This window comes from Chiloscyllium punctatum, chromosome 23, assembly GCF_047496795.1.
Source record: "Chiloscyllium punctatum isolate Juve2018m chromosome 23, sChiPun1.3, whole genome shotgun sequence".
Lineage (NCBI taxonomy): Eukaryota > Metazoa > Chordata > Chondrichthyes > Orectolobiformes > Hemiscylliidae > Chiloscyllium > Chiloscyllium punctatum.
Window position 1 is genome coordinate 92,544,052 of NC_092761.1, and position 25,553 is coordinate 92,569,604.

General features: G+C 43.4%; 1 protein-coding gene across 2 annotated transcripts; it reads left to right on the top strand.

Moving 5' to 3' along the window:
- The first annotated feature begins 171 nt into the window (after positions 1-171).
- Positions 172-25,553, top strand: bud13 (BUD13 homolog). Of its 2 annotated transcripts, XM_072593535.1 has the most exons (11): positions 172-384; positions 758-851; positions 1,821-1,905; positions 7,776-7,830; positions 10,205-10,782; positions 11,178-11,458; positions 14,271-14,385; positions 19,120-19,258; positions 20,738-20,922; positions 22,878-22,959; positions 25,277-25,553. In XM_072593535.1, the coding sequence occupies exons 1-11, from the start codon at positions 278-280 to the stop codon at positions 25,368-25,370; spliced, it is 1,815 nt and encodes a 604-aa protein (XP_072449636.1). In that variant the 5' UTR covers positions 172-277; the 3' UTR covers positions 25,371-25,553. The 2 variants fall into 2 exon arrangements, with proteins under 2 accessions (XP_072449636.1, XP_072449637.1); XM_072593536.1 differs by lacking the exon at positions 19,120-19,258.

Consider the following 25,553-nt stretch of genomic DNA (forward strand, 5'->3'; position numbering starts at 1 on the left):
GGGGGGAGGGGCCGTTAGCGCGTGGGGGGCGGGGCCGGAAGAGCGTGGGGGGCGGGGCCGGCAGAGCGTGTGGGGGCGGGGGCCGGCAGAGCGTGGGGGCGGGGTCATCAGAGCGTGGGGGGAGGGGCCGGCGCCGTTAGCGCGTGGGGGCGGGGCCGTTGGTGTCGGGGGAGCTCCAGGGGGGAGTGATCAAGACTGAGGACTAGCGCCGTTAGAGCGGGGCCTAGGCAGCCTCGGGGTTAGTTACCGCGGGGCCCGGGCCTAGGTGTGGGCGGCCATGGCCGGCCTGAGTAAGGAGGAATACCTGAAGCGGTACCTGAGCGGCGCAGAGCCGGACCACAAGCAGACCAGGAGAAAGCGGAAAGTGAAGGTTAAAGGCGGAGGGTGAGGCCCGCAGAGGGAGCAGCGCAAGCGGCCGGTCTGACCGGGAGAGGCCTGAGGCCTGAGGCCTGGGGCCTGGGGCCTGGGGCCTGGGGCCTGGTTCTCACCTGTAGGTGAGGCCACTGTCCCTCACGCCAAAGGCGGAGGGAGTCAAGGGGCCGGGTCTGATCTTCATCCACAACCAACAGTAAATTATCAGCAGATCAGCAGATGATGTCTGATTGGTGTTGTATAAGCACTGCTTGTTTGTTTTTGTAATTGTCAGCTTCCCCTTTTTTTCCTCATGTTAGGTGTTCCTTGTACTCTATCTGTACTAGATCAGGGACAGTATTGGGCCTAGGTCTGTCAGTTGAAAGCCTGTGTTGTTGTATTACAGAATGCGGATTGTGGATGATGATGTGACCTGGAAGAGCCTTGCAAAGGAGAAGGAGAAAGAGGCAGCAGAGGATGAGGATGATGAAGCCCCTGTGGTAGGTGGAACAGGTTATTCAGAGGACTAACTGACTGCAGAGCTTGACAGCAAATAACTAAGGACTCAACACTGTGACTACTGTTAATGCTGCTGAAGCTACTTCAATAATGACGAGACTTTTTAAATTCAATTGCCAATACCCTGCAAGATTGGGAAAGGAGGAAGTACAAAGCTGGAAAAGGTTTACGGTCCATCTGACCAGTCTCTAAAGCTAATCCTAGTTTCTCTAACGCTTGTTGAACGTTTGCTTATAACCAACTCAATAACTCTCACTTAAGAGGAGAAGTCACAGGAGAATTTTTTTAATACAGAAAGTTGTTATACTTTAAAATGGGTCTTGGGAGCAGATTTAGAAGTGACTTTCCATTGGAAGTTTTATAAATATTCAAAGTGCAAGGTTTTACAGGATAATGAGGGAAAGAGTGAGGATGCAAGACAAATTTAGATAAGTTTTTAATAGACCCAATACAGGTAGAATGAAATAAAAGCTTCTATCTGTACTCTTAGATTCTGTGAGACTGCTGTCGAAAATGTCTTGCTTTGTATTAGGAAATGACTGACCTTAGGGCTGAGTTTGAATGCTTTGCTCAGTGTGTTTAGTGGGAACAGTGTAGAGGGAGCATCACTGTATGTAATCTTTGGCTTTTTGATAGGTACAGTGGAGAAGGAGTCTTATTCTCTGAACTTGCCCATATGCTGTTTGATGTAATGGATGACAGCGGATGTTTAAAATTATCACTGTGTACATTCACTCCATAATGCTGTGCTTTGAACTGTTTGGGTCCAGCTTTGTACCTAAATTTTATGACGAGGCTTTTGGTAATTTGACCAAATGTCATGTGTCAGGATTTATTTGATCACATTCCTGAGAACAATTTGGGGCTCTTTTACTACATGATAGATGCTATGTTAATGCAGATTGTTGTTGTATTATACTTCTGTGTTGATCTCCAGCCTGTTGCTTCAGGTGGCAGAGTTCATTGATGAAAGGCCTGAAATTGTTCAACAAATGGAGGAATTCCGTCTGAGCAATAAGTGGAAAATTTTAGGAGGTAAGTAGTGAGGTGCCATTTTTAAAAAGACTTGGGTTTCATTCTATGCAGTGAATTTTGAATTGGCTATTGTATTATCAATATATTAATTGGATGTGAACATAGTTGGATAGGCTAGCATTGTCATTCATCTCATTTCCCTGACAAAGCTGGTAGTGAGCTGCCCCTTTGAGCTGATGCAAGTGGTTTGATATATTCACTCTCACTGGGCTATTTCACAAGGCAGTTTGGAGTCCACTATGTTGGTGAAGGGCTAGAGCTGCTTTGAGGCCTAAACTGGGTGAGAATGGCAGGTTTCCTTCTCAAAAGGGCGTTCGCCAATTGGGCTTTTGCAATAATCCACCACTTTCATTTACTTTTTTTCTACTAACTTCTAATTGTCAGTTGCCTTGTTGGGTTTTGAGCTGATTTAATAATCTGACCATAGAACCACAGAGCTCTAGTCCACTTGACAGTCATCTGGCAAGTGAAGTATAATATGGGGACACAAGAAGATGCCTATTTTGGGAGGAAGAATAAAAAAAACTTAATTATGTAAATATTACGAGATTGCAGAGCTGAGATGCACAAGGATCGGAGCGTCCTAGTACATGAACCTGAAAACATTAGCGTGAATGTGCATCTGGTCATTAGTGAAGTAATGAGAATGTTCTCAGTTATCACAAGGCAAAATGAATGCAAAAGCATGGAAATTGTGCATCAGTTATACAAAGCACTGGGGAGATCAGGTATAGAATACTGTGTACAGTATTACTTTGGTTCCTGCAGATTGGAAGTTAGCAAATGACACTCTAGTTAAGAAGAGAGCGAGGGGCAATAGAGAAATGCAGGCCTGTTTGTATTACATCTCAAGGTGGAAAAATGCTGGAATCTGTTATAAAGGTTGTGATAATCTGAGATGGCAGTCAGCATGGATTTGTGACTGGAAAATGATAAGACAAGGTCAGTTAACAAAATTAAGACACATGGCTAAAGGATTGGCTAACGTGCAGAGTAAGAATAAATAGATCATTCTCACATTGGCAGGCTCTGTGGTAGGGTACCACAAGGAACAGTACTTGGTCCCAGCTGTTCACTACTTATCAATGATTTAGGAGTGGGCACCAAATGTAATATTTCCAAATTTGCAGATGATACAAAGTTTAGTGTCAATGTGTGTTGTGAGGAAGATGGAAAATAGTTTCAGGAGGATTTGAACAGGTTTAGCAAATGGAGTGGGTGAGGGAGGATGGAGAATGGCAGATGGGATATAATGAAGAAAAACTGAAACCCTCCAGTTTGGTAGGAGAAACACATGTAAGTTTTCTGAAATGATAAGAAGTTATAAAGTATAGATGTACAAAGGAACCTAAGCATCCTTGTCAATATGTCACTGAAGGCTGATGTGGAGGTACAGCAAGCTATTAGCAAGGCCAGTGGAATGTTAGCCTTCACTGCAAGAGGATTTGAGTGCTGGAGTAGTAAAGTCTTGCTTCACTTGTGTCGGAATTTGGTTTGACCAGGTGTGCAGTTTTGTCTCCTTAGCTCATGAAAGATATTGCCAGAAAGGAAGTGCAGTGAAGGTTCACCAGATTATTCCTGGGATGGTGAGAATGTCCTAAAGACAGAGATGCCAAACTGGGTCTGTACATTGTCTAGAGTTTTTGAATAGTGAAGGGTGATTTCACTGAAGCGTACCACATTCTTTTTATAGACTGGGTACATGGAGGTACGATGTTTCCTCTGGTTGGGGAGTCCAGCACCAGAGGCACAATTTACAAGGAAGGGTCATGCAACTTAGGAGTCACATATTAAAAGTTTTTTTTAACTCAGGATTGTAAAACTTTGGAATTAACTACCACAAGGACTGTGAAAACTTGGTTTTTGAGCATGTTTAATGTAGAGAAAGGTTTCTGCTTAATAGTGGTGTCCTGGGTTATGGGGCAAGTGGGTAAAGGCACTGATGTGTTCGATCAGCTGTGATTATATTAAATGGTGGGGCATTCTCGATGGGCTGAATGACCCACTTCTGGTCTTATATTCTCCTTATTTTAGGAAGAGAGTAAAGCCACTGGATACAGTTCATAGAGTTTGCCAGACTAAGATTTGGAATGGGCAGTCATCTTATGAGGAATGATTGAATAGGCTAAATTTTAGAAAAGTAAAAAGCGACTTGACTGAAAGACCTGGATGTGGCAATGAAGCATTCTCTGACAGAGGAGCTTAAGTACAGAAACAAAGGAAAGAGCGGCATCGGGCCATTCAGCCCTTTGAGCTTGTTCCAGCATTCAGTATGATCATGACTGACCCTCTATCTCAATGCCACATTCACATTTTTTCCATACTCCTTGATGCCTTTAAAATATAAAAGTTGATCTCTTTCTTGAAGATATTCCGTGATTTGGCCTCGATAGCCTTCTATGATAGTGTTCCACGGGTACAGTACCCTCTGAGTGTAGAAATGTTTCTTCTCAGTCCTAAATGGCCTGTATTCTGAGACTGTGTCCCTTAGCTCTGGCCTCCCCAACCAGGGGAAAATGCCCTCCCTTCCATTAGTCTGACCAGCCCTGTTAAAATGTTTGTATGTTTCAATCAGATTCCCTCTCATCCTTCTAAGCTTAAGTGACTACCAATCTTTCTCATAGCATAGCCATGCCATCTCTGCTAACATCCTAGTGAAACTTCACTGCAATGTTTTATATTTGCGTTAAAGTATGTTGTCCAGTATCTACTTTCAGTAGGATATAATGTAGGAGGAAGAAAGCTATTGGAAAGGATTTAACTTTTTTCTTTTGATGTTGTTTAACCAATAATTTGAAACTTGAAAGTCAGACCCAGGAGGAGGGTTTTAGATATAAAAATATTTAAAAGTAAAGGTTGGGAAATCACATACATAAATAAAATAAGTTAGAAGTGTGAAAGTGAGATCTATCGCCTCACGTTCATAGCCATCTCTCTCTTCTCCTAAGAGGCTACTCCTTCCCCCAAACCCCCATTTCCCCCACTGCAGCAAGGTGAGGAGGGGTATGGCTCTTCTTTTGTCTTCATACCCTGTTGGTCAGTTGCAACAAGTGTTTTTTTTAATTGTACTTCAATTAAAAATAGTTAACAAGATCAAAAATGGAAGAGAGCCATTTCCAAGATTTTCTTGAGCAAAGAGGGTCGAGTTTTATTACCAATGCCACCCTCCCCGCCCCCACCCCCCCCCCCACCCCCCCCCCAACCCCCGGCACCAAAAGAAAGTTACAAGGAATGTGCACAAGACACACAATGAACTTCCCCTTCCTCGGTCCTGATGAAGGCTCCTGCCCGAAACATCGACTCTGATGCTGCTTGACCTGCCGTACTTTCTCAAGCTCCACATTTTACAAAGAGGCTGGGGGTGTATGTCGTACAGTCAAGAAGATAAAGGCACTTGCAGTTTACTAGTGTATCTGAGTTGTAAGAGTGAAACCCAAGTTCTAGTTGCTTGGCTTTTGTCGTGTTTCCTCAGAAGAGATGAAGTTTGCCGTGCCCATAATCAGCCAGTGTTAGTTTTTTTATTCCAAATTGTTTTTTTTCATTGCTGCTGGTTTACTAAGACTGAGAGTGAAGAGTTTTCAGTATCCTTGCTCCCACTCATTAATAATGAAAGAAGTGAGTGTTGACAGTGAAGACGAATTGAACTGTACTTGTTTTGTGACATTGCATGAGAGACAAATGTCTTGCAGAACATTGAGGGAATGCAAGTATCAGGAATGATTTTTCTTCCACTAAAGCATACATAAAAGGCCTTTGTTTAATATCTGTTTAGAAAGGTAGCATCTGTGACAGTGAAGCTGTCAAAATGGCAGTGATGCCTGTATTTGGGTTTGAACTAATTAACTTCTGATACACAGAGTGTTTCAAACTGAGCCAAACCTACATGTAAAGTCCTAGAAATAAGGAAGCAATGAGAAATGCCAAAGCAAAAGCTGAACAGTATAAAGCAGCCCAAATAACTGTATAATGAGACATGACAGCCTACAAGAGAGAAACAATTTTGATTTGATTTATTATTGACACATGTATTGAGATACAGTGATGGCGGCACATTGGCTCAGTGGTTAGCACTGCTGCCTCACAGCACCAGGGACTCTGGTTCGATTCCCACCTCAGGTGACTGTCCGTGTGGAGTTTGCACATTCTCCCTGTGTCTGCGTGGGTTTCCTCCGGGTGCTCTGGTTTCCTCCCACAATCCAAAGATGTGCAGTTCAGGTGAACTGGCCATGCTAAATTGCTCAGTGTTAGATGCATTAGTCAGAGGGAAATGGGTCTGGGTGGAATACTCTTCGGAGGGTTGGTGTGGACTTGTTGGGCAAAAGGGCCTGTTTCCACACTGTAGTGAATCTAATCTAATCTATGTGGCAAATATACCCTTCCTTAGGAAGGGAATCCAAAATTGCACTGGATACCTCAGGTGCAATCTCAGCTCAAACCCCTGTATATCTGCTACTTCTGCACTCCGATCCGCTTGCAATGAAGGCCAATATACATTTGCTTTCATTGATTGGTATACAAGGACACCCAGTCCCTTTGGACATCCACACTTCCTACTCTTTTTTTTCACGCCAAAGTGTGTAACTTCACATTTGACTATATTAACACCAACTCACTCAATTTGTCTAACTCAACTTCTATTCTCCTTACAACTCTGCCCAGTTTTGTGTAATCAGAAAGCTTTTAAATGTTCCTTTAGGTTCCCTCATCCAGGTCAGTTATATATGTTACAAATAGCTGGGGCCCAGGCATTGACTGGCATACACCAGTCACCACTGCCTGCCACTCAAAACAAAACACCCATGTATTTTCACACTGATTCCTGCCTGCCAGCCAGTTTCAATCCACATCAATATATTCCCCCCTATGCCAAGTGTATTAACTTTGTCCACTAACCTCTTGAAAAAACCTTCAGAAAATTCAAATACATCTCATCCACTTGCCCTCCTATATCAATTCTGTTAGTTACATCATCAGAAAATGTCAGTTAGATTTGCTAAGCATAATTTGCCTTTCATAAACCCATGCTGGCTTTGGCCAATCCAGTTAATGCTTTCCAAATGTTCTGTTATCATGTCTTTTTATATAGACTCAAGCATTTTCCCCACTATTAATGTCAGGCTCACTGGTCAGTTATTTTGCTTTATTTCTCCTTCCTTTCTTGAATAGTGGGTTACATTTCCCACCCTCCATTCTATAAAAACTGCTCCAGAAGTTTATGGAGATTTGAAAGATGACCAGTTGTGGAGCAGCAATTGTGCCAAATCTTGTAACAATCTCCTTGGCGGCACTGTGCATGTGACTCTAGCACAAGGATTGATGAAGTGCCAGAAGGAGTCCCACCAAATGGGAGCTTGTAGGAGATTCTAAAATGAGGGATCACTGTTTGAAAATAATCATTCAGTTAAGGTAGTGATGAGAATCTTTTTCTCACAGCGGTTTGCAAGTCTTTGGAATGCTGCTTCAGTAATAAGCAGAAGCAACATGGCTGAACATTATTAGGGCAGAGATACTTAAACAGCAGTTTGATGCTGTTATCAGTTAACACAGCACTGCTTCTGCAGCTGGAAGCTTTAACTCTGTGGGTCAGCAACATGCTTTTAGGGTTGTTTCAGCATTTAGTAACATGTTGTCTCCTCTGCTGTCCATAGTTTGAGAAATTTGTTGTGCCTGTTCTCACTGGAATGAAGTTGAGTCTAATTCAGTGATAATTGAATTGGTAGCTAAGACCAGTTCTTCCCACTACATAAGAGAAAAAGATGGAAACCAGCCCAACCACACCTTTTTAATGGTCTTTTGATTTCTTTAAAACAAAGTACAGAAAAGTGCATTGTTGCATTCATCATTAGCTTTGTGATTTATTTTCTTTAAAGATGTAAATGAAGAATTCCAAGATCCTGATGTGTTCCTACACGCAAGTCAAGATGGGTGAGTACTGTATAACTGTCGCTATGTTATCTGTGTTTGAAGATTCAAGTGCTCACTGTCATCTTTGCATCTGTATGAAGGAAGTTGGTTACAGGCTATATCAAGAAAATGTTTTCAGTTGTAGGGCATACTAGAACCAGGGGGAGTATAATTTAAAAATAGTCACTAAAATTTCCAAATGAGAAGTCAGAAGAAATTTCTTTACTCAGTGAGTGGTGCGAATGTGAAACTTGGACTGGCTGAGATGAAAAGCAGGGAATGTCTAAGGGGAAGCTGGGTAATGGAGAGAGGAATAGAAGGATATTTGATTCGGTTTGATGAAGAGGGGTGAGAAGAAATGGAATATCAATATTGGCATTGACTAGTGGGACCGAGTGGCCAGTTGTATTATATATACTTTTAATCAACCTGTTCAGACAGATAATTACACAACTCTGGAGCAAGTAGGGCTTGAACCCAGATCTCATGAGCAAGCAGTAAGGACACCACCACTGTATCACGAGAATCCTTCAGGTTGTATTGTAGAGTTTAGCAAATTCTGTGTTTGGGGTGATTAATCTATTGTTTCTAGTCTCTGTGTGGTTGTGCCTTGTAGTTTCTATTTGGAATCTTTCCCAACTGATTTTACCAGATTAAGGGAAGCTAAAATAAAAGCAATAATATTTCTAGTTAGAACATAGAACATTACAGCGCAGTACAGGCCCTTCGGCCCTCGATGTTGCGCCGATCAAAGCCCACCTAACCTACACTAACCCACTATCCTCCATATACCTATCCAATGCCCGCTTAAATACCCATAAAGAGGGAGAGTCCACCACTGCTACTGGCAGGGCATTCCATGAACTTACGACTCGCTGAGTGAAGAACCTACCCCTAACATCAGTCCTATATCTACCCCCCCTTAATTTAAAGCTATGCCCCCTTGTAATAGCTGACTCCATACGTGGAAAAAGGTTCTCACTGTCAACCCTATCTAACCCCCTAATCATCTTGTACACCTCTATCAAGTCACCCCTAAACCTTCTTTTCTCCAATGAAAACAACCCCAAGTGCCTCAGCCTTTCCTCATAGGATCTTCCTACCATACCAGGCAACATCCTGGTAAACCTCCTCTGCACCCGTTCCAGTGCCTCCACATCCTTCCTATAGTATGGCGACCAAAACTGCACACAATATTCCAGATGCGGCCGCACCAGAGTCTTATACAACTGCAGCATGACCTCAGGACTCCGGAACTCAATTCCTCTACCAATAAAAGCCAGTACGCCATATGCCTTCTTCACTGCACTATTTACCTGGGTGGCAACTTTCAGAGATCTGTGTACATGGACACCAAGATCCCTCTGCTCTTCCACACTACCAAGTATCCGACCATTAGCCCAGTACCCCATCTTTTTATTACTCTTACCAAAGTGAATCACCTCACACTTAGCTACATTGAACTCCATTTGCCACCTTTCTGCCCAGCTCTGCAGCTTCTCTATATCCCGCTGTAACCTGCCACATCCTTCCTCACTGTCTACAACTCCTCCGACTTTCGTATCATCTGCAAACTTGCTCACCCAACCTTCTAACCCTTCCTCCAGGTCATTTATAAAAATGACAAACAGCAATGGTCCCAAAACAGATCCTTGCGGAACACCGCTAGTGACGGCACTCCAAGATGAACCTTTGCCATCAACTACTACCCTCTGTCTTCTTCCAGCCAGCCAATTCCTAATCCAAACCTCCAACTCACCCTCAATGCCATATCTCTGTATTTTCTGCAGTAGCCTACCATGGGGGACCTTATCAAACGCCTTACTAAAATCCATATATACCACATCTACCGCTTTCCCCTCATCTACCTCCTTAGTCACCTTCTCAAAGAATTCAATAAGGTTTGTGAGGCACGACCTGCCCTTCACAAAACCATGCTGACTATCCTTGATCACATTATTCTTATCCAGATGTGCATAAATCCTATCCCTTACAATTCTCTCTAAGACTTTACCCACAACAGAAGTGAGACTCACTGGCCTATAGTTACTAGGATTATCCCTACTCCCCTTCTTGAACAAGGGAACCACGTTTGCTAGCCTCCAGTCCTCTGGCACTACTCCTGTAGACAAAGAGGACACAAAAATCAAGGCCAATGGCTCTGCAATCTCCTCCCTTGCTTCCCAGAGAATCCTAGGATAAATGCCATCAGGCCCAGGGGACTTATCTATTTTCACACTTGCCAGAATTTCCAACACCTCTTCTCTACATATCTCAAAGCCATCCATTCTACTTATTCGTGCCTCAGTATTCATATCGACAACAATGTTATTGAACTTATAGTTTTTATTTTGTGCTTTTTATTTTGATAAACTGTGTTCTTTATTTTCTTTAGCTTGATAACAGGTTCTGAGTCTGCACAAAGAAAAAAGATTGAAACTGATCCTCAGGTTCCTGAGAGAAAAACAAGGAGAATTTCCCCTGACCTTTCACCTCCCAGGAGGGGTCGCCACGATTCTCCTGACCTTTCACCTCCCAGGAGGGGTCGCCACGATTCTCCTGACCTTTCACCTCCCAGGAGGGGTCGCCACGATTCTCCTGACCTTTCACCTCCCAGGAGGGGTCGCCACGATTCTCCTGACCTTTCACCTCCCAGGAGGCGTCGCCATGATTCTCCTGACCTTTCACCTCCCAGGAGGGGTCGCCACGATTCTCCTGACCTTTCACCTCCCAGAAAACATTCTAAAAACACAGACAAATGTATCAAATCTACAGACTTGCCTCCTAGAAGAACTCGTAGTAGTTCCCCTAACTTATCACCAGCTCGATGTAAACGTCATGACTCATCAGATTCCTCGTCAGCTGGGAATGCTGCACACTCTTCTGACTCTGACTTGTCTCCTCCTCGGAAAAGACAAAGTAGTTCCTTGGATTCGCAAACAGCTGCAGGAAGGAGGGGAGCTAACGCACAAGGTATCTGAGTATTAGCAAGTCCCTGATGAGGCTTTCTGACTTGGCAATAATTGTTTGGAAAGTTTGGGGTGCTGCATCATTGATTTTTGCAGAGGGAGGTTATTCAGTCTGTTGTACCCATGAGGACTCTTTGCAAGGGCTATCCTATTAGTTTCACAATCTTGACAATTTTATAAAACATCCAAAATTGGAGTAGGAATAGACATTTCAACATCTTGACCCTACTCAGATTATATATGTTGTTAAAAATTATACAAATGTTCTGTAGAAATGAAATTGGAAATGAAATACTTTGTGTTGATGATGCAGGGTGCTGTTAATATGCTTGCTGCTTTAGCAGTATTTCTAAGTAAAGGACTTAAAACGTTTATTCTTTGGCAAATTTTCCTGTCCAGGTTTGTCCCTCAGCAAACAAAAGAATAGGAGAACCACTGGGTCTCCAAGGAGATGGCAACACCCTAATTCTGACCTTTCACCTCCACGAAAGAGGGGTCAGCGTTCTTCTGACTCTGACTTGTCACCACCACGGAGGAAGAGGCCAGGGGCAGCTGATACGGAATATAAGCTCTGCTCAGACGGCTCTGAGCTGTCACCTGCTCGGCATGGCCTGCCTTCCAGTAAGCTGGCTTCCTCGAGGGGACAAGGGGCCAGTTGGGACATGAGTCCAAGCAGAAAGGTAAGTGGTTGGAAGCAGTGAGCAACTTGTCAACTGATGAGCGGTGAGAGTCATGCAGCATGGGAACAGACCTTTCAGCCCACGCTGACCATATTCCCAAACTAAACTACTCCTACCCACCTGTGTTTGGCCCATATTTCTCCAATCCTTTTTGAGTTTAAATGTAACTATTCCTGCATCCACTTTCTCTGGCAGTTCATTCCACACACGAGCCACTTTTTTTAAAAAATAAAAATGTTTCCCCTCATGTCCTTTATAAATTCTTCACTCACCTAAAAATATGTCCCCACGATTTGAACTCCACCCTAAGGGAAAGACCTTTGTCATTCATTATATCCATGCCCCTCATGATTTTATAAACTTCTAAGGTCACTCTGAAGAGTTGAGGTTTCACAGGAAATTGTGAGGAAAACTGCTGCAAGCAGAAACTGCAAACGTGGTCTCACCTTGGCATTTTCAAGATGTTTTCTGTGAAGTATCTTGGGGTGTTTTATCAAACTGATGGGATTTGGAGGCAAATTCCTTTGGGTAGATAGATTTGATCCTCAAAACCAAGTAAACTATCTGTTGTCCTCAATAGATCAGTGCTGATGCCATCAGTGTTTTTACTGAGGCAGAGGTTTATTTATCAAGAAAAGGACTGTGTTCATAAATATTTGTCTAGTTGCTTTTAGTTTTCCGTCTTACTTTGTAAGACCTATTCTTCATATGACTGGTTCTCTTCCCTTAACTTAGAGACTCTCCATTGCCATGTACCTGTTCCTAATTTGAATTTAATTGAATGAGATTTACGAGTCCATCTTAAGTACAAAGATACCTAGGTACTGAATCTTAGTTACAAGCAGAAAATAAGGAATTTGAATGATGGCCACTAGATTCAGGGGTGAAACATTTAAAATATATTTATGCTACACTTTGCCTTGATCCCTCGGTGACGCACAGGAACAGGTATGTAAAACCTCAAGGATGACGGCACATCCTCAAGGCTGTGACAATGCAGTCCAAATTGTTGTTGCGAGTTTTGTGAATTGTTGTTGTATTTGTCATTTGCTTGTTTGTACTGTTTAAATGTTGTGTGGTTGACAATTTAGATAGAATGCTAATGGTTCGTTGTTGGATTCTCCCTCCGTCTGGAAGCTAAGCTCTATTATTGTCAATAACTGGGGATTAAGAGGGATTACTACTTTAAACCTTATAGGCCCAGTTCATTTCTCCATGTTCCCAGTCCCTAGTTTATCCATCCTGAAGACTGTTCATGACAGATAGAGCTGCCTTTTGGAAGATTAAACACTCCTGTTTCGGAACAAGAAGGGTGACCTGACCACAATTACCAAAGTGGTTGCTAAGGGAGACTGAGTGGTGAGATTCCACTTGTGTACAAGGCCAAAGCCACAGGCTGTAAATAAGTCAGTCACTAATATATCCAATAATGTATTTAGTAGAAACATCTTTACCCAGAGACTGATGAGAATATGGAACCCGCTCCTATGTGAGCTAAATAGTTTCTGTACTTGTAAGGAGAAGCTACATAAATATAAAAGTATGTTGTTGGGCTGACATTAAAAATCCAGTGCAGTATAGCTGAATAAACACCAGCAAGGAGCTGCCAAGCCACCTAGTTGATTTTGGTACAATAAATTCGGTATATTTTTGCAAAGTAGACTTAAAAAGTTTATAAAGGTTTCAGATCAAATCAAAGATACTTTATGATGCCAAGTTACCCTCATAAATTAATTGAGTTTCTTGTTTATGTCCATTACTCTCAAACAAGGTACTCAAGTGACTGTAGGACTAGAAGAAATAGGGCAGGTATAGGTCATTTTGCCCTGCAAGATTGCCCCACCATTCTGTAAGATGAAGATTGATCTGACATTCTTCACGTCTACCTTCCTGCCCTTTCCCCATAACCCTTGATTCCTCAACTGATCAAGAATCTTAAATATACATAAGGAATCTGCCCCTGCAGCTCTCTGTGATAAGGAGTTCCAAAGGCATTTCACTCTCAGAAGAAATTTCTCATCACCTTAGTCTTAAATTAGTATCCCTTTATTCTATGACTTCTTGTCCTAGACTCTTTACTGAAGTGAAATATCCTTTCTGCTCTTACTCTGTCAAGCCCCTTAATCAAATTTTTTTCAATGAAATCACCTCTCATTCTTCTAAAGTCCAATGAGTAGAGTCCAACCTGTTAAATCTTTGCTCATAAGACAGTGCCTCTGTACTGGGGATCATCCCAGTGAACCTTCTCTGAATTTCCTCCAGTGAAACACGATCTTCCCTTAAATAGGGGGACCAAAAGTCTCGCAGTACTCTACATGTGGTCTCACCAGCACCTAGTACAGTTGCAGTAAGTCTTCCCTGCCACTATATTCTAAACCTCTTGAAATAAGAGCCAACATTCGGTGAGCCGCCTGGATTACCTGCTGCACCTGTATGCTAGTTTTGTGTACAATTCTCCCCAAGTCACCTTGTGTTGCAGTTTTCTCCAGTTTTCTTCCATTTTCTTCAGTTCTTCCTTCCAAAATGAGCAACTTCACATTTTCCCACATTATACTCCACTTGCCAACTTCTTGCCCATTCACTTAATCTATCAATAACTCTCTGGGAACGCCTTGTATCCATCTCACAACTTGGCTTTTTTTGTGTCATTTGCAAATGAAGATCAGGGAGTTGATGGAGCATGGAGGTGCTGGCATTGAATCAGCGGCTGATTGTTAAGACACGACGGTCTTGGTCTTATGTTTGATAAATAAACACAAAAACAGATTTGTGAAATTTTGATGGACTGACAATTTTTAAAAATGTGTTTCAGTCACAAGGGAATGAGATGCTTTCGGGGGGTCAGACTGGTCTGATATCAACAGAGCTTCTGAGGAAAGAGAAAGAACACCGAAGGCAAAGGGAGCGAGCAGCAGATTGTTTCGCAGGTATTGACTGGGCTCAAGGCCATCCCCACAGGCACACAGTTACACCCTCCTGTGTTCTTCTTTCCCCTGATGATTCTTCCTGTCTGGACCTCCCTATCTCTGCATGGCCCCCTCCCCAACATTCAACACCTATCTCATCCTCTTGGATTCTTACTTTTTATGTTTGAAGCTGATTAGTATCTGCTGGATATTCAGCCTTGGAAGTAATCATCCTGCGTGTTAACAAAGCCTGGTCGTCATAATTAAGACTGACTATAGCTCCAGTATAGAATCATACTGTACAGAAGAGACCCTTCAACCTGTTGGGTTTGTACTGCCAAAGATACACTAACTCTGCAGTCACGTGGGCGTAAGTGTGATGACATTTTAAATGCTTGTCCGTGTATTTTTTTTAAAGGTTGGGAGATTGCATGCCTCATCTATCCACTCAGCCAGTGTATTCCACACCCTCACTGTGAGAACCTTTGCTCAAGTTCCCTTGAAACCTCCTGCCTTTCCCCTTAAAATTATACTGCCTTGTTATTGACCCTTCAACTAAGGGGAACAGCTGCTTTCTGGCCACCCTGCCTGTGCCCCTCCTAATGTTCAATCAGTTCCTTCTCAAACTTCTTGCTCGAAAGAAAGAAAACCTCAGTTTATCCAGCATCTCTTTGTAGCCAAGGTGCTTCGTCCCAGGCAACGTCTGGTGAATCTCCTTTACACCCTGTCTAATGCAATCACATTGTTGTGGTTCTGTTCGCCGAGCTGGGAATTTGTCTTGCAAACATTTCGTCCCCTGTCTAGGTGACATCCTCAGTGCTTGGGAGCCTCCTGTGAAGCGTTTCTGTGCTGTTTCCTCCAGCATTTACAGTGGCCTGTCTCTGCCGCTTCCGGTTGTCAGTTCCAGCTGTTCGCTGTAGTGGCCGGTATATCACTAAGAAACGATAAGAACATAATTATACTACCAGCAGACAAAGGCAGAATGACGGTCATCCTGGACAAAGCTGACTACATCCAAAAAGCACAACAACTACTTGCAGATACTAACGCCTACCAAAAGAGGGAGTTTGACCCCACCCCACAGCTCACCAATAGGATAAACAACACACTGAGGAACCTGCAAAAAAATGGACAGATAACCAGGTTTGACCTACAAAGAATGAAACCTGAAAGCAACAACACCCCGAGATTCTATGGGCTACCTAAAGTGCACAAACCAGACATCCCACTCAGACCCATAGTATCACTACCAGGGACACCATCACACAAACTGGCCAAAGAACTACAGCAGAAACTGAAACACCTGATCAGCGGATCCAGACAATCTATACAATCGACACAGGAATTCTTGGACATCATCAGGAATACACACATAGACAAGAAAGAAACTATGGTCTCATTCGATGTAATGGCACTGTTCACCTCTATCGACAAAACCCTAGCCAGAGAAACAATTGCCAACCTGCTGGACAGACATAACAGACAACAGGACGGTGAACCTATCAACAAAAACGGTATACTTAAACTACTGGACTTGTGCCTCACAACACACTTCACATTCAACAACCAGGTATACGAACAAATCAACGGAACACCCATGGGCTCTCTGGACTCAGAGCAGAAGCAGTAATGCAAAAGTTAGAACAAACAGTCTTACCGCAAATTCAACCCAAACTCTGGGTCAGATATGTGGATGACACCTTTGTAATCATTAAAAACACAGAAATAGAGAACACACACCAGATCATCAACGCCACACTCACAGGAATCCGATTCACTAAAGAGGAAGAAAAGGGCAACCAACTCCCATTCCTAGACGTGATGGTACAGAGAACACCGAACGGAGAATTCACCACAAAGGTTTACAGGAAAGCCACACACACAGACCAAGTCCTAAACTATGAAAGCAACCACCCCAACACACACAAAAGAAGTTGCATCAAGACACTATTCAAAAGGGCCACAACACACTGCAGCACACCAGAACTACAAAAAGAGGAAGAGGAACACCTATACAATGTATACGCCAAAAACAGATACCCTCGCAATTTCATCAACAGAAACCTAAGGGAAAGACAACGGAACAAGGACATGCCGCAACCCAAAGGACTAGCCACACTACCATACATCAGGAGCATTTCCGAACTGACAGACTACTGTGACCACTAGGACTCATAACAGCACACAAGCCAACAGCCACGCTCAGACAACAACTCACCAGGACGAAGGACCCGATACCCAACATGAGCAAAACTAATGTAGTGTACAAAATCCCATGAAAGGACTGCACAAAATACTGCATCGGACAAACAGGAAGACAGCTAACGATCCGTATCCATGAACACCAAATAGCCACGAAACGACGCGATCAGCTATCCTTAGTAGCCACACACACAGATGACAAGCAACATGAATTCGACTGGGACAACACTACCATTATAGGGCAAGCCAAACAGAGAACAGCCAAGGAATTCCTAGAGGCATGGCACTCATCCACAGATTCAATCAACAAACGCATCAACCTGGACCCAATATACCGGCCACTACAGCGGACAGCTGGAACTGACAACCAGAAGCGGCAGAGACAGGCCACTATAAATGCCGGAGGAAAGATCACAGAAGCGCTTCACAGGAGGCTCCCAAGCACTGAGGATGTCACCTAGACAGGGGACGAAACGTTTGCAAGACAAATTCCCAGCTCGGCAAACACAACCACAACAACGAGCACCCGAGCTACAAATCTTCTCCCAAACTTTGAATGCAATCACATCCTGCACTACAGTGACCAGAACTGCATGCAGTATTTCAAAGTTGGCCAAACCAAAGTTTTGTACAGCTCCATTACAACCTCCACGCATCTATGATCTGTGCCCTGATTGGTAATGACAGTGTCTTAAACACCTTCTTAAGTACCCTATTAACCTGTCCTGTTGCCTTCAGGGACCTGTGGACAGGCATCCCAAAATCCGTTTGTTCTTCTGACCTTTCCAGCTCTTCTGTTCAATAATTTTCCTTCCCTGACAGCACAGACTGGGTGAGACTGCCGATATCACCTCGTATACAGCTCAGTAATTTTGCCTAACCCAACAACACTATTGGTTAGGCAAATCTTGCATAGGGGTTTAAGCAGTTTTTAGAAGTTTACTGAAACATTAATTGTTCTCACAATTGTTATTTAAAGACATCAGAAGGACACGACCAGGTTTGTGGAATGGTCAGAGAGGAAGCAGTTGCAATTTAAAGTGGCAAAAGTGTGCGAGGGAGAACAGGAATGTGTGCATGGAAGAAATAAGCTGAGGGATTGGAAGGACAAAGAACTTTACTGATTTAAATCAGTAATGTTTTTGAAAGTGTGAATGCAGCTTGAAGTCTTGCAAAAAGCCAATGCAATGTGTACCTTATATTCAAGAAGATTGAGGTAATAAAAAATCTTGTACAAACCATGAATGGGATACAGTTTGTTTGCAGCCCTGATGACTGTTCTCACAGGAGCAGGGGAATGAGGAGATTTAAAAAAGGGTATGAAACTGAAGAGGGTTGCATTAGTAAATTAAGTTTCTCCTCAGGTGGGGGAAATCAGTAGCGAGGGTTGATTGTGAGTTTAATAAGGTATATGGGATCCTGGGCTTTAGAAATAGAGAGGCAATTAAATACAAAAAACAAGGGGCTTATGACTTAGTACCTTCTTAATGCATGACTTTCACCTTACCTGAATATTATGTAAAGTTATGGCGCAGCGTTTTGGCAAGACTTTGACTAGTGAAGGAAGGATACACCAGAATAGTTTGGGGAGTGAAGCATGTGGCTAGATTGGTGAGCATGGAGCTGTTCTCTATGGAGAACATAAGAGAAGAGGAAATTAAATAGAGATATTCCAAATCATCAGGGTTCTGTCAGAGAAGATAGAGATAAACAGTTCCCATTGGTAGAATGTGAACCACGATACAGCAATGAAAGCTAATTGATAAAAGCACCAAAGGGGAAAAGCTTTTTAATGCAACCAGTAATTAGGCCCAGGAATGGACTGACTGAGCCTCAGTGGAGGCAGATTTCATCATGGCTTTCAAGAGAGAATTGGATAATTTTCTAAAAACAAAGAATGTCCACCATTTTGAGGAAAGGGTTGGGTTGGGACTATGAATGGCTGGACAAGGTTTTGATAGGCCAAATGGCAGCCTCTTATTCTGTATCCATTTTATGCTTTTAAAAAGGAATGAAAAGGAAGTTGTAAGACATTTATATACACAGGAACGTTCAATATTTCACAGAATGAGGCAGGGTCTTTTATGAGAAAATTGGAGAGGTCATTTTAGCTAAGTGAAGTCAAATACCTGTTCAGGAGTAATGTGAATAATGTGAGATCTGAAAGTTGTTTTACACAAGGGTTGCAGGAAAAGACCTGAAATTTTCATAGGCAAGTTAAACTTGCGGTAATGAAGTAAGTGTGTATTTGCTGGAAGTTGACCAGTCCCGTCTACTCGTGATTTTACGTTGTTGCTTCACACTAGCTGCTGTGGGAAAATGTGATTGTGTGTGTTGGTAATGCCCCTAAAAAGGGGAGCAATGGACAGCTGCCACCCCTGTTACCCCAGAACAACCTGGGCTATATTTTCCCTACACACATTGAACCGTTTCACTGCTGCTGTCTGCATGACAGTGATTAACAATGTGAAGTCCCTTGGAATGAGGGTTTTGGATATTTGCCAGGGCCACCGTCTGATGATGCTGAAATCTTTTCTTCTTCTGCTTTTGAAGATGATTCTAGGCATGCTACTACTGTCTTCCGAGACAAATCAGGAAAAAAGAGGGATTTAGACCAGGAGAGAATTCAGCGTAAGAAGAAGGAAGAGGAGAAAGCAGCAAAGCAAGAAAAATATGCCCAGTGGGGCAAAGGGTGAGAGTTAGAGCATGTAATCTGAGCAATGGCCACTACCTGAGCTGTGGGCAACTCTGGGAAAATTTAACTGTGATAGAGTTTTCTGTTACAGACCGAGCACCACTGGTCCAATCAGAGAAGTGCCAACTGCTACTCTGTCTTCTCTGACCAAGCCAGTTCTGTATCCATCTGAACAGCTCACTGAGGATCCCCTGTGACTTTGCCTTTTGTATCAGCCTACCATGAGGAACTTTGTTAAAGGACTTTAGGTTTATATAGATAACATCTGCCACCCTGCTCTCATCAATTATCTTTGTCACGTCCTTAAAAAACTCAATCAAGTCTGTGGCATACATCCTTCCCCACACAAAGCCACGCTATGTATTGCTAATAAGTCCATTTTGTTCCAAATGTGAGTAAATTCTGTCTCCTAAGAACCTTTTCCAATAATTCTTCTACCACTGACTTAAGGCTCGTTGGTCTGAAATTACTCGAATTATCCCTGTTGCCCTACTTAAACAAAGGAACAATCTTGGTTGTTCTCCAGTCCTCTGGCACCTCTCGTGATAAAAGAGAATGCAAAGATTTTATAGAAGACCCCATCAATTTCCTCCCTCCCCTCCCTGGATAGATCCCATCAGGTTCTTGGGACCTGCCTACCTAAATACTTTTCAAATTACCCACTTGCCATTTTTGTTTTCTAAATACATCAACATGTCCCAGAATATTAACATACCCCTCTCTGCATTCCCCATCCACCATGCTCTTTGTGAATTACAATGCAAAATATTCATTAAGGACCTCATCCTCTTTCTCTGGCTCCCATCATTCATTTACTTTTGTCCTTGGGTGAGCTAATCCATTCTGTAGCTACCCTCTTGCTCTTTACATATGTATATGGCATTTTGGGATTTTCCTTAATCCGGTTAGCCAAGGACAATTCATGGCCCTTTTAGCTCCTCTAATTCCTTGTTTAATTTGTTTCTTGCTTGCTTTTTATTCTTCGAGGAGTCTGTATGCCTTCAGTTTTTAAAACTTTACATTGGCCACCATTTTTCATTTTTGTTTGCTCTATTTAGCTTTCTCTGGAAAATAATTGCTTTACTCTCTCCACCATTCTACATTTTAACATTCTACCCAACTTTCCTCTCTGGTTTATTCTCTGTCACACACTCACAATTTGTAATGTTGGGTTTCTTCCTGGATCCTCCCTCTTCCCAATTCATTCACACCCCAACCCCTTTCAAACCATTTCATTTTGCTGTTTATCCACCTCAGCCAAAGAGCAATGCCCTGATCTTTCCCCTAATATCCCCCCTTCTTGCGCTCTCTGTCCCCCTCACCACCCTCGCTGTCTCTGACCCCTCCCCACCCTCGTTCGTTCTGTTCCCCTCGCTCGCTCTGTCTCCCCTCCCCCACCTCGTGCTCTCTGTCCCCTCCCCCTTTGCTCTCTGTTCTCCCACCCCTCCCTCCCTCACTCTCTGATCTCTGTTTCAGAGTGGCTCAGGAAGAGCAGCAGAGAAAGAATGTCCAGGATGCTCTTCACGAGATGCAGAAACCGCTTGCTCGGCACATCGATGACAAGGACCTGGATCGCTTCCTCCGCGAAAAACTGCGAGATGGAGACCCAATGGCTGGCCTACTCGCGAAGAAGAAGGAGAAAGAAGCCAAAAATAAAAATGGTGCGTAGGTGTTTTGGTTATTCATTCATGGGATGGCGGTATCACTGGCCAGGCTAGCATTTATTGCCCATCCTTAGTTGCCCAGGGGGCAGTTAAGAGTCAACCACATTGCTGTGGGTCTGGAGTCTCGTGTGTAGGCTAGACTGGGTAAGGATGACACTTTCCTTCCTCAAGGACATTAGTGAACCAGATGGGTTTTTCCAACAATCATCAATGGATTCACGGTCATCATTAGATTCTTAATTCCAGATTTTACTGAGTTCAAATTACACCATCTACCATGATGGTATTTGAACCCAGATCCCCAGAACATTACTTGGGTCTCTGGATTAACAGAGTCTAGATTAGAGTGGTGCTGGAAAAGCACAGCAGGTCAGGCAGCATCAGGAGTAGGAAAATCGATGTTTCGAGCAAAAGCACTGGTGAAGGTCTTTTCTAGCACCACTCTAATCAAGACCTGATTTCCAGTATCTGCAGTCTTCACGTTTGCCTCTCTATTATCGCGGGTCTGTAAATCTACTGCTAGGCCATTGTCTTCCCCTGACCACTGTATCATGGCCCTGCAACCCCTCCAAACAGATTTAATCTCCAATCTGCCTATCGCTAGGATGGTGTCGACAGGTAAACACATTGCCAACATGGCTGCCACATTGTACTGTCTCAGGGTGTGGGGCAGGATGTGGTGTAATCAAAGGGTGTAGAGGTGGGCTTTTGGACATGGTATTGTCCAAGCATGTGGGGTGGGGTGGATTTGGACATGGTGCAGTCTAACAGTGCAGGGAGGGCTGGGGGTTTTAGACATGGTACTGTCCAAGGGCTTGGGGTTGGAGTGGGGGATAGGTTTAGACATGATGCAAGGTAAAAACAATGACTGCAGATACTGGAAACCAGATTCTGGATTAGTGGTGCTGGAAGAGCACAGCAGTTCAGGCAGCATCCGAGGAGCTTTGAAATCGACGTTTCGGGCAAAAGTCCTTCATCAGGAATAAAGGCAGAGGGCCTGAAGCGTGGAGAGATAAGCTAGAGGAGGGTGGGGTTGGGGAGAAGGTAGCATAGTGTACAATGGGTGAGTGAGGGAGGGGATGAAGATGATAGGTCAGGGAGGAGAAGGTGGAGTGGATAGGTGGAAAAGGAGATAGGCAGGTAGGACAAGTCATGGAAGTTTGGAACTAGGGTGAGGTGGGGGAAAGGGAAATGAGGAAACTGTTGAAGTCCACATTGATGCCCTGGGGTTGAAGTGTTCCAAGGCGGAAGATGAGGCGTTCTACCTCCGGGCGTCTGGTGGTGAAGGAGCGGCGGTGAAGGAGGCCCAGGACCTCCATGTCCTCGGCAGAGTGGGAGGGGGAGTTGAAATGTTGGGCCACGGGGCGGTTTGGTTGATTGGTGCGGGTGTCTCGGAGATGTTCCCTAAAGCGCTGTGCTAGGAGGCGCCCAGTCTCCCCAATGTAGAGGAGACCGCATCGGGAGCAACGGATACAATAAATGATATTAGTGGATGTGCAGGTGAAACTTTGCTGGATGTGGAAGGTTCCTTTAGGGCCTTGGATAGAGGTGAGGGAGGAGGTGTGGGCGCAGGTTTTACAGTTCCTGCAGTGGCAGGGGAAAGTGCCAGGATGGGAGGGTGGGTTGTTGGGGGGCGTGGACCTGACCAGGTAGTCACGGAGGGAACGGTCTTTGCGCAAGGCGGAAAGGGAAATATATTCCTGGTAGTGGGTTCTGTTTGGAGGTGGCGGAAATGTCGGCGGATGATTTGGTTTATGCAAAGTTTGGTAGGGTGGAAGGTGAGCACCAGGGGCGTTCTAGACGTGATGCAGTCTGCAGATATGGAGAAGACTGGCGATGTTAGACATGGTACTGTCCAAGGGTGGTGGGGGGGGCTGGATTTTAGGCATTATACTTTTACTGAGTACAGGGCTGGGACACTGTCTTGCTAAATGAGTCTAATTACTTTACAGCGAGACCAGTGTATAGTGGCCCTGCGCCCCCTCCAAACAGGTTTAATCTCCAACCTGGATATCGCTGGGATGGTGTTGACAGGTAACAGTACAACTTCAACTTTTAAAAGTACAGTAAGATGTAGGATGGAATAATTGTATCATTCCAAATTAAACAAATTGTTGTGGTCAGTCTTTCTGAACAGGTTCAGCAGGAATTGCTCCAGAAATGCCTGATGGGTTGAAGGGACAGAATGTAACTGGAAGTTACTGAATTAGAAGGGTAATGATAAAAATGGGAAAGATCTACTGAAATAGCAAGGAATCGGGCACGGAGGAGGTCAGTAGAGTCGAGGTTTTGATTTAGCCTTCCACAGGACGTGCCTGTCATGGTATTGTTCACTGTAAGCTGTGTGGCCCTGTCCGTGCTCAGTGATGGACAGACCATACCCTGACATCCGGTTCCTGACACTGCTGCAGTGTACAGACCTCAGAATGCAACACAATGACAGGAAATGTCAGGAGGATGGAGGTTGCTCACAAGGTCAGCAATCATTGCTCACATCTTACTGCCCTTGAACTGAATGGTAGTAAAGAGTTAACTACCTTCTTTGGGTCTGGGGTTGCATGTAGACTGACAATTTCCTCTCGAGGATGTTAGTGACCCAGATAGGTTTTTATGGTCATCATCAGTAGTTATCATGGTTACCATTTTTCCATTCCACTAATTCAATTCATTTAAGCTTGATTGCACCATCATTTGTGGTAAACAGATTGGATCACCCATGGAAGTTGAGAACAATGGAAAGCAGAATGTGGGAGAGAGTGGGTCAGTGTTTTCAGAATGTGGGAGAGAGTGGGTCAGTGTTTTGTATGTGTCCGTAAACTACGAAGCAGGCAGTTCCTCTGCAGCACCTAGTCCCAGGGACTGCTATGGCTTGTATAAGGCCATCATGAGTGCAGTACCCATGCTGCAATTCTTCACCATGTTGCAGATGTCTGCCTTGTGACATGTTCATCGAGGTGACCTCTGAGCTCAAATTCAATCTCAGTTTTGAAGGGGATTATCAGCAGCCACGGCTGGGTAGTGTTGAACCTGTGACTAAGACATTTCATTTCAATGTACCGCCAAAAATGTGTAAGTTGGGAGTAGTTATTCATCTGATCCTGCCTGCAGGTTACACTTTAAGCTTGGTTTAAACACACTAACTGTTCATTCAGCAGCCTAGTTAACCATGGCATGAGCTTGTTTTAATCTTGATCTAGACATAACTTCAATTGGAAACTTACATGAAATCACGGAGTTGTCACTGGTGATCCGTAGTCTTAGCCAGCTTAACAGCCCATTATAGTGACCTATAGGGTGTAGGAATGACTCTATCTGAAACATTGGCAGGTGGCAGGACAGCAGTTGACAATGTTTATCAGGAGCTAAAATCTCTAGCTCATCTCATTTCAGTTTGTAATGAGCTTACAACAAGAAATGTCTCTAGTTCAGCATGATTTATAATTTCAGTTGTTTCCTGATTTTGTAATGTGTAATTTAATTAACAGCCTAATTGTGTGCAGTGACCTTTTATCAAATAGTAACCTAAGTGTGATCATGTTCAGTATGCTTAACGAGGAGAATTGTGAAGCAACTACTGATTCAGATGTTGGTAAAATTGCTGTCAGTGTAATAATCACACAGTTTGTCCACAATAAACCGAGCAAATCTGTTTATGGGTTTTTAAAAAAAGACCAGTTGGAAGAGTTCAAAATACAGTTTGAATCAATTGAAACAAATTTATATCCCTCAAGGGTAAGGGCACTACGTACCAAATAAAAAGCAAAAACCAAAAAGAAACACGCACAGGTAGATTTTAGAAAATAGAACAAATTTAAAGAGCAGCAGCGGTTGACAAAACAGGTGCCAAGAGATACAAAAAGTGATCCAGAGTGTGGAAAGTAACACAAGAAACCTTTACTGTTGGTAAGGAGTATTGTGGATCCTTGAAAATGATCATGCTGATTGAGTTCAGTTGAAAGACTATCCTGTAAACTGTGAATATTCTCACGCACAGCCAAGGTCTCTCTAGGCAAGAGGAACTTGTCCAGACTTTGCATCTAAATAACCTAACTGTAAAAATGATACATAAAAACTGGAATTGCTGGAGAAACTCAATGGGTCTGGCAGTATCTATGGAGAGAAAGCAGAGTTAGTGTTTCGGGTCCAATGACCCTTCAGAGCTGGACCCAAAATATTCTCTGCTTCTCTCACCGGAGATGCTGCCAGACCTGCTGACTTTCTGCAGCAATTTGTTTTTTTCAAATTTATAGCATTTGCAGTTCTTTTAGTGTGAAAAATTATATTTAGTCATGCGTTATAATGTACCTGTTCACACTACACCCATAAAAGAACATTTGTTTTAAACTTTCAGATCGAATGGCTTTGAACAGAAACGTTATGCGAGATTGGCAGATAAGAAGGCTGTGCAGGAAATTGCATACAAATGGAGTGTGGAGGACATGTAAACTGCTGATCGAGATTCAGGGTCTCCTGACGCTCTCTGCAGAATGAGATGTACAAAACCTTCACTGAAACTGTGGGGTCTGAATATCTGGGAACAATTATGATGAAAATCTTTTTACTCTTGTTAACATTTTGTTCTTTTTGAATACAAAGTTTGTACTGTATGGGTAAAATCTGTTCTGAGA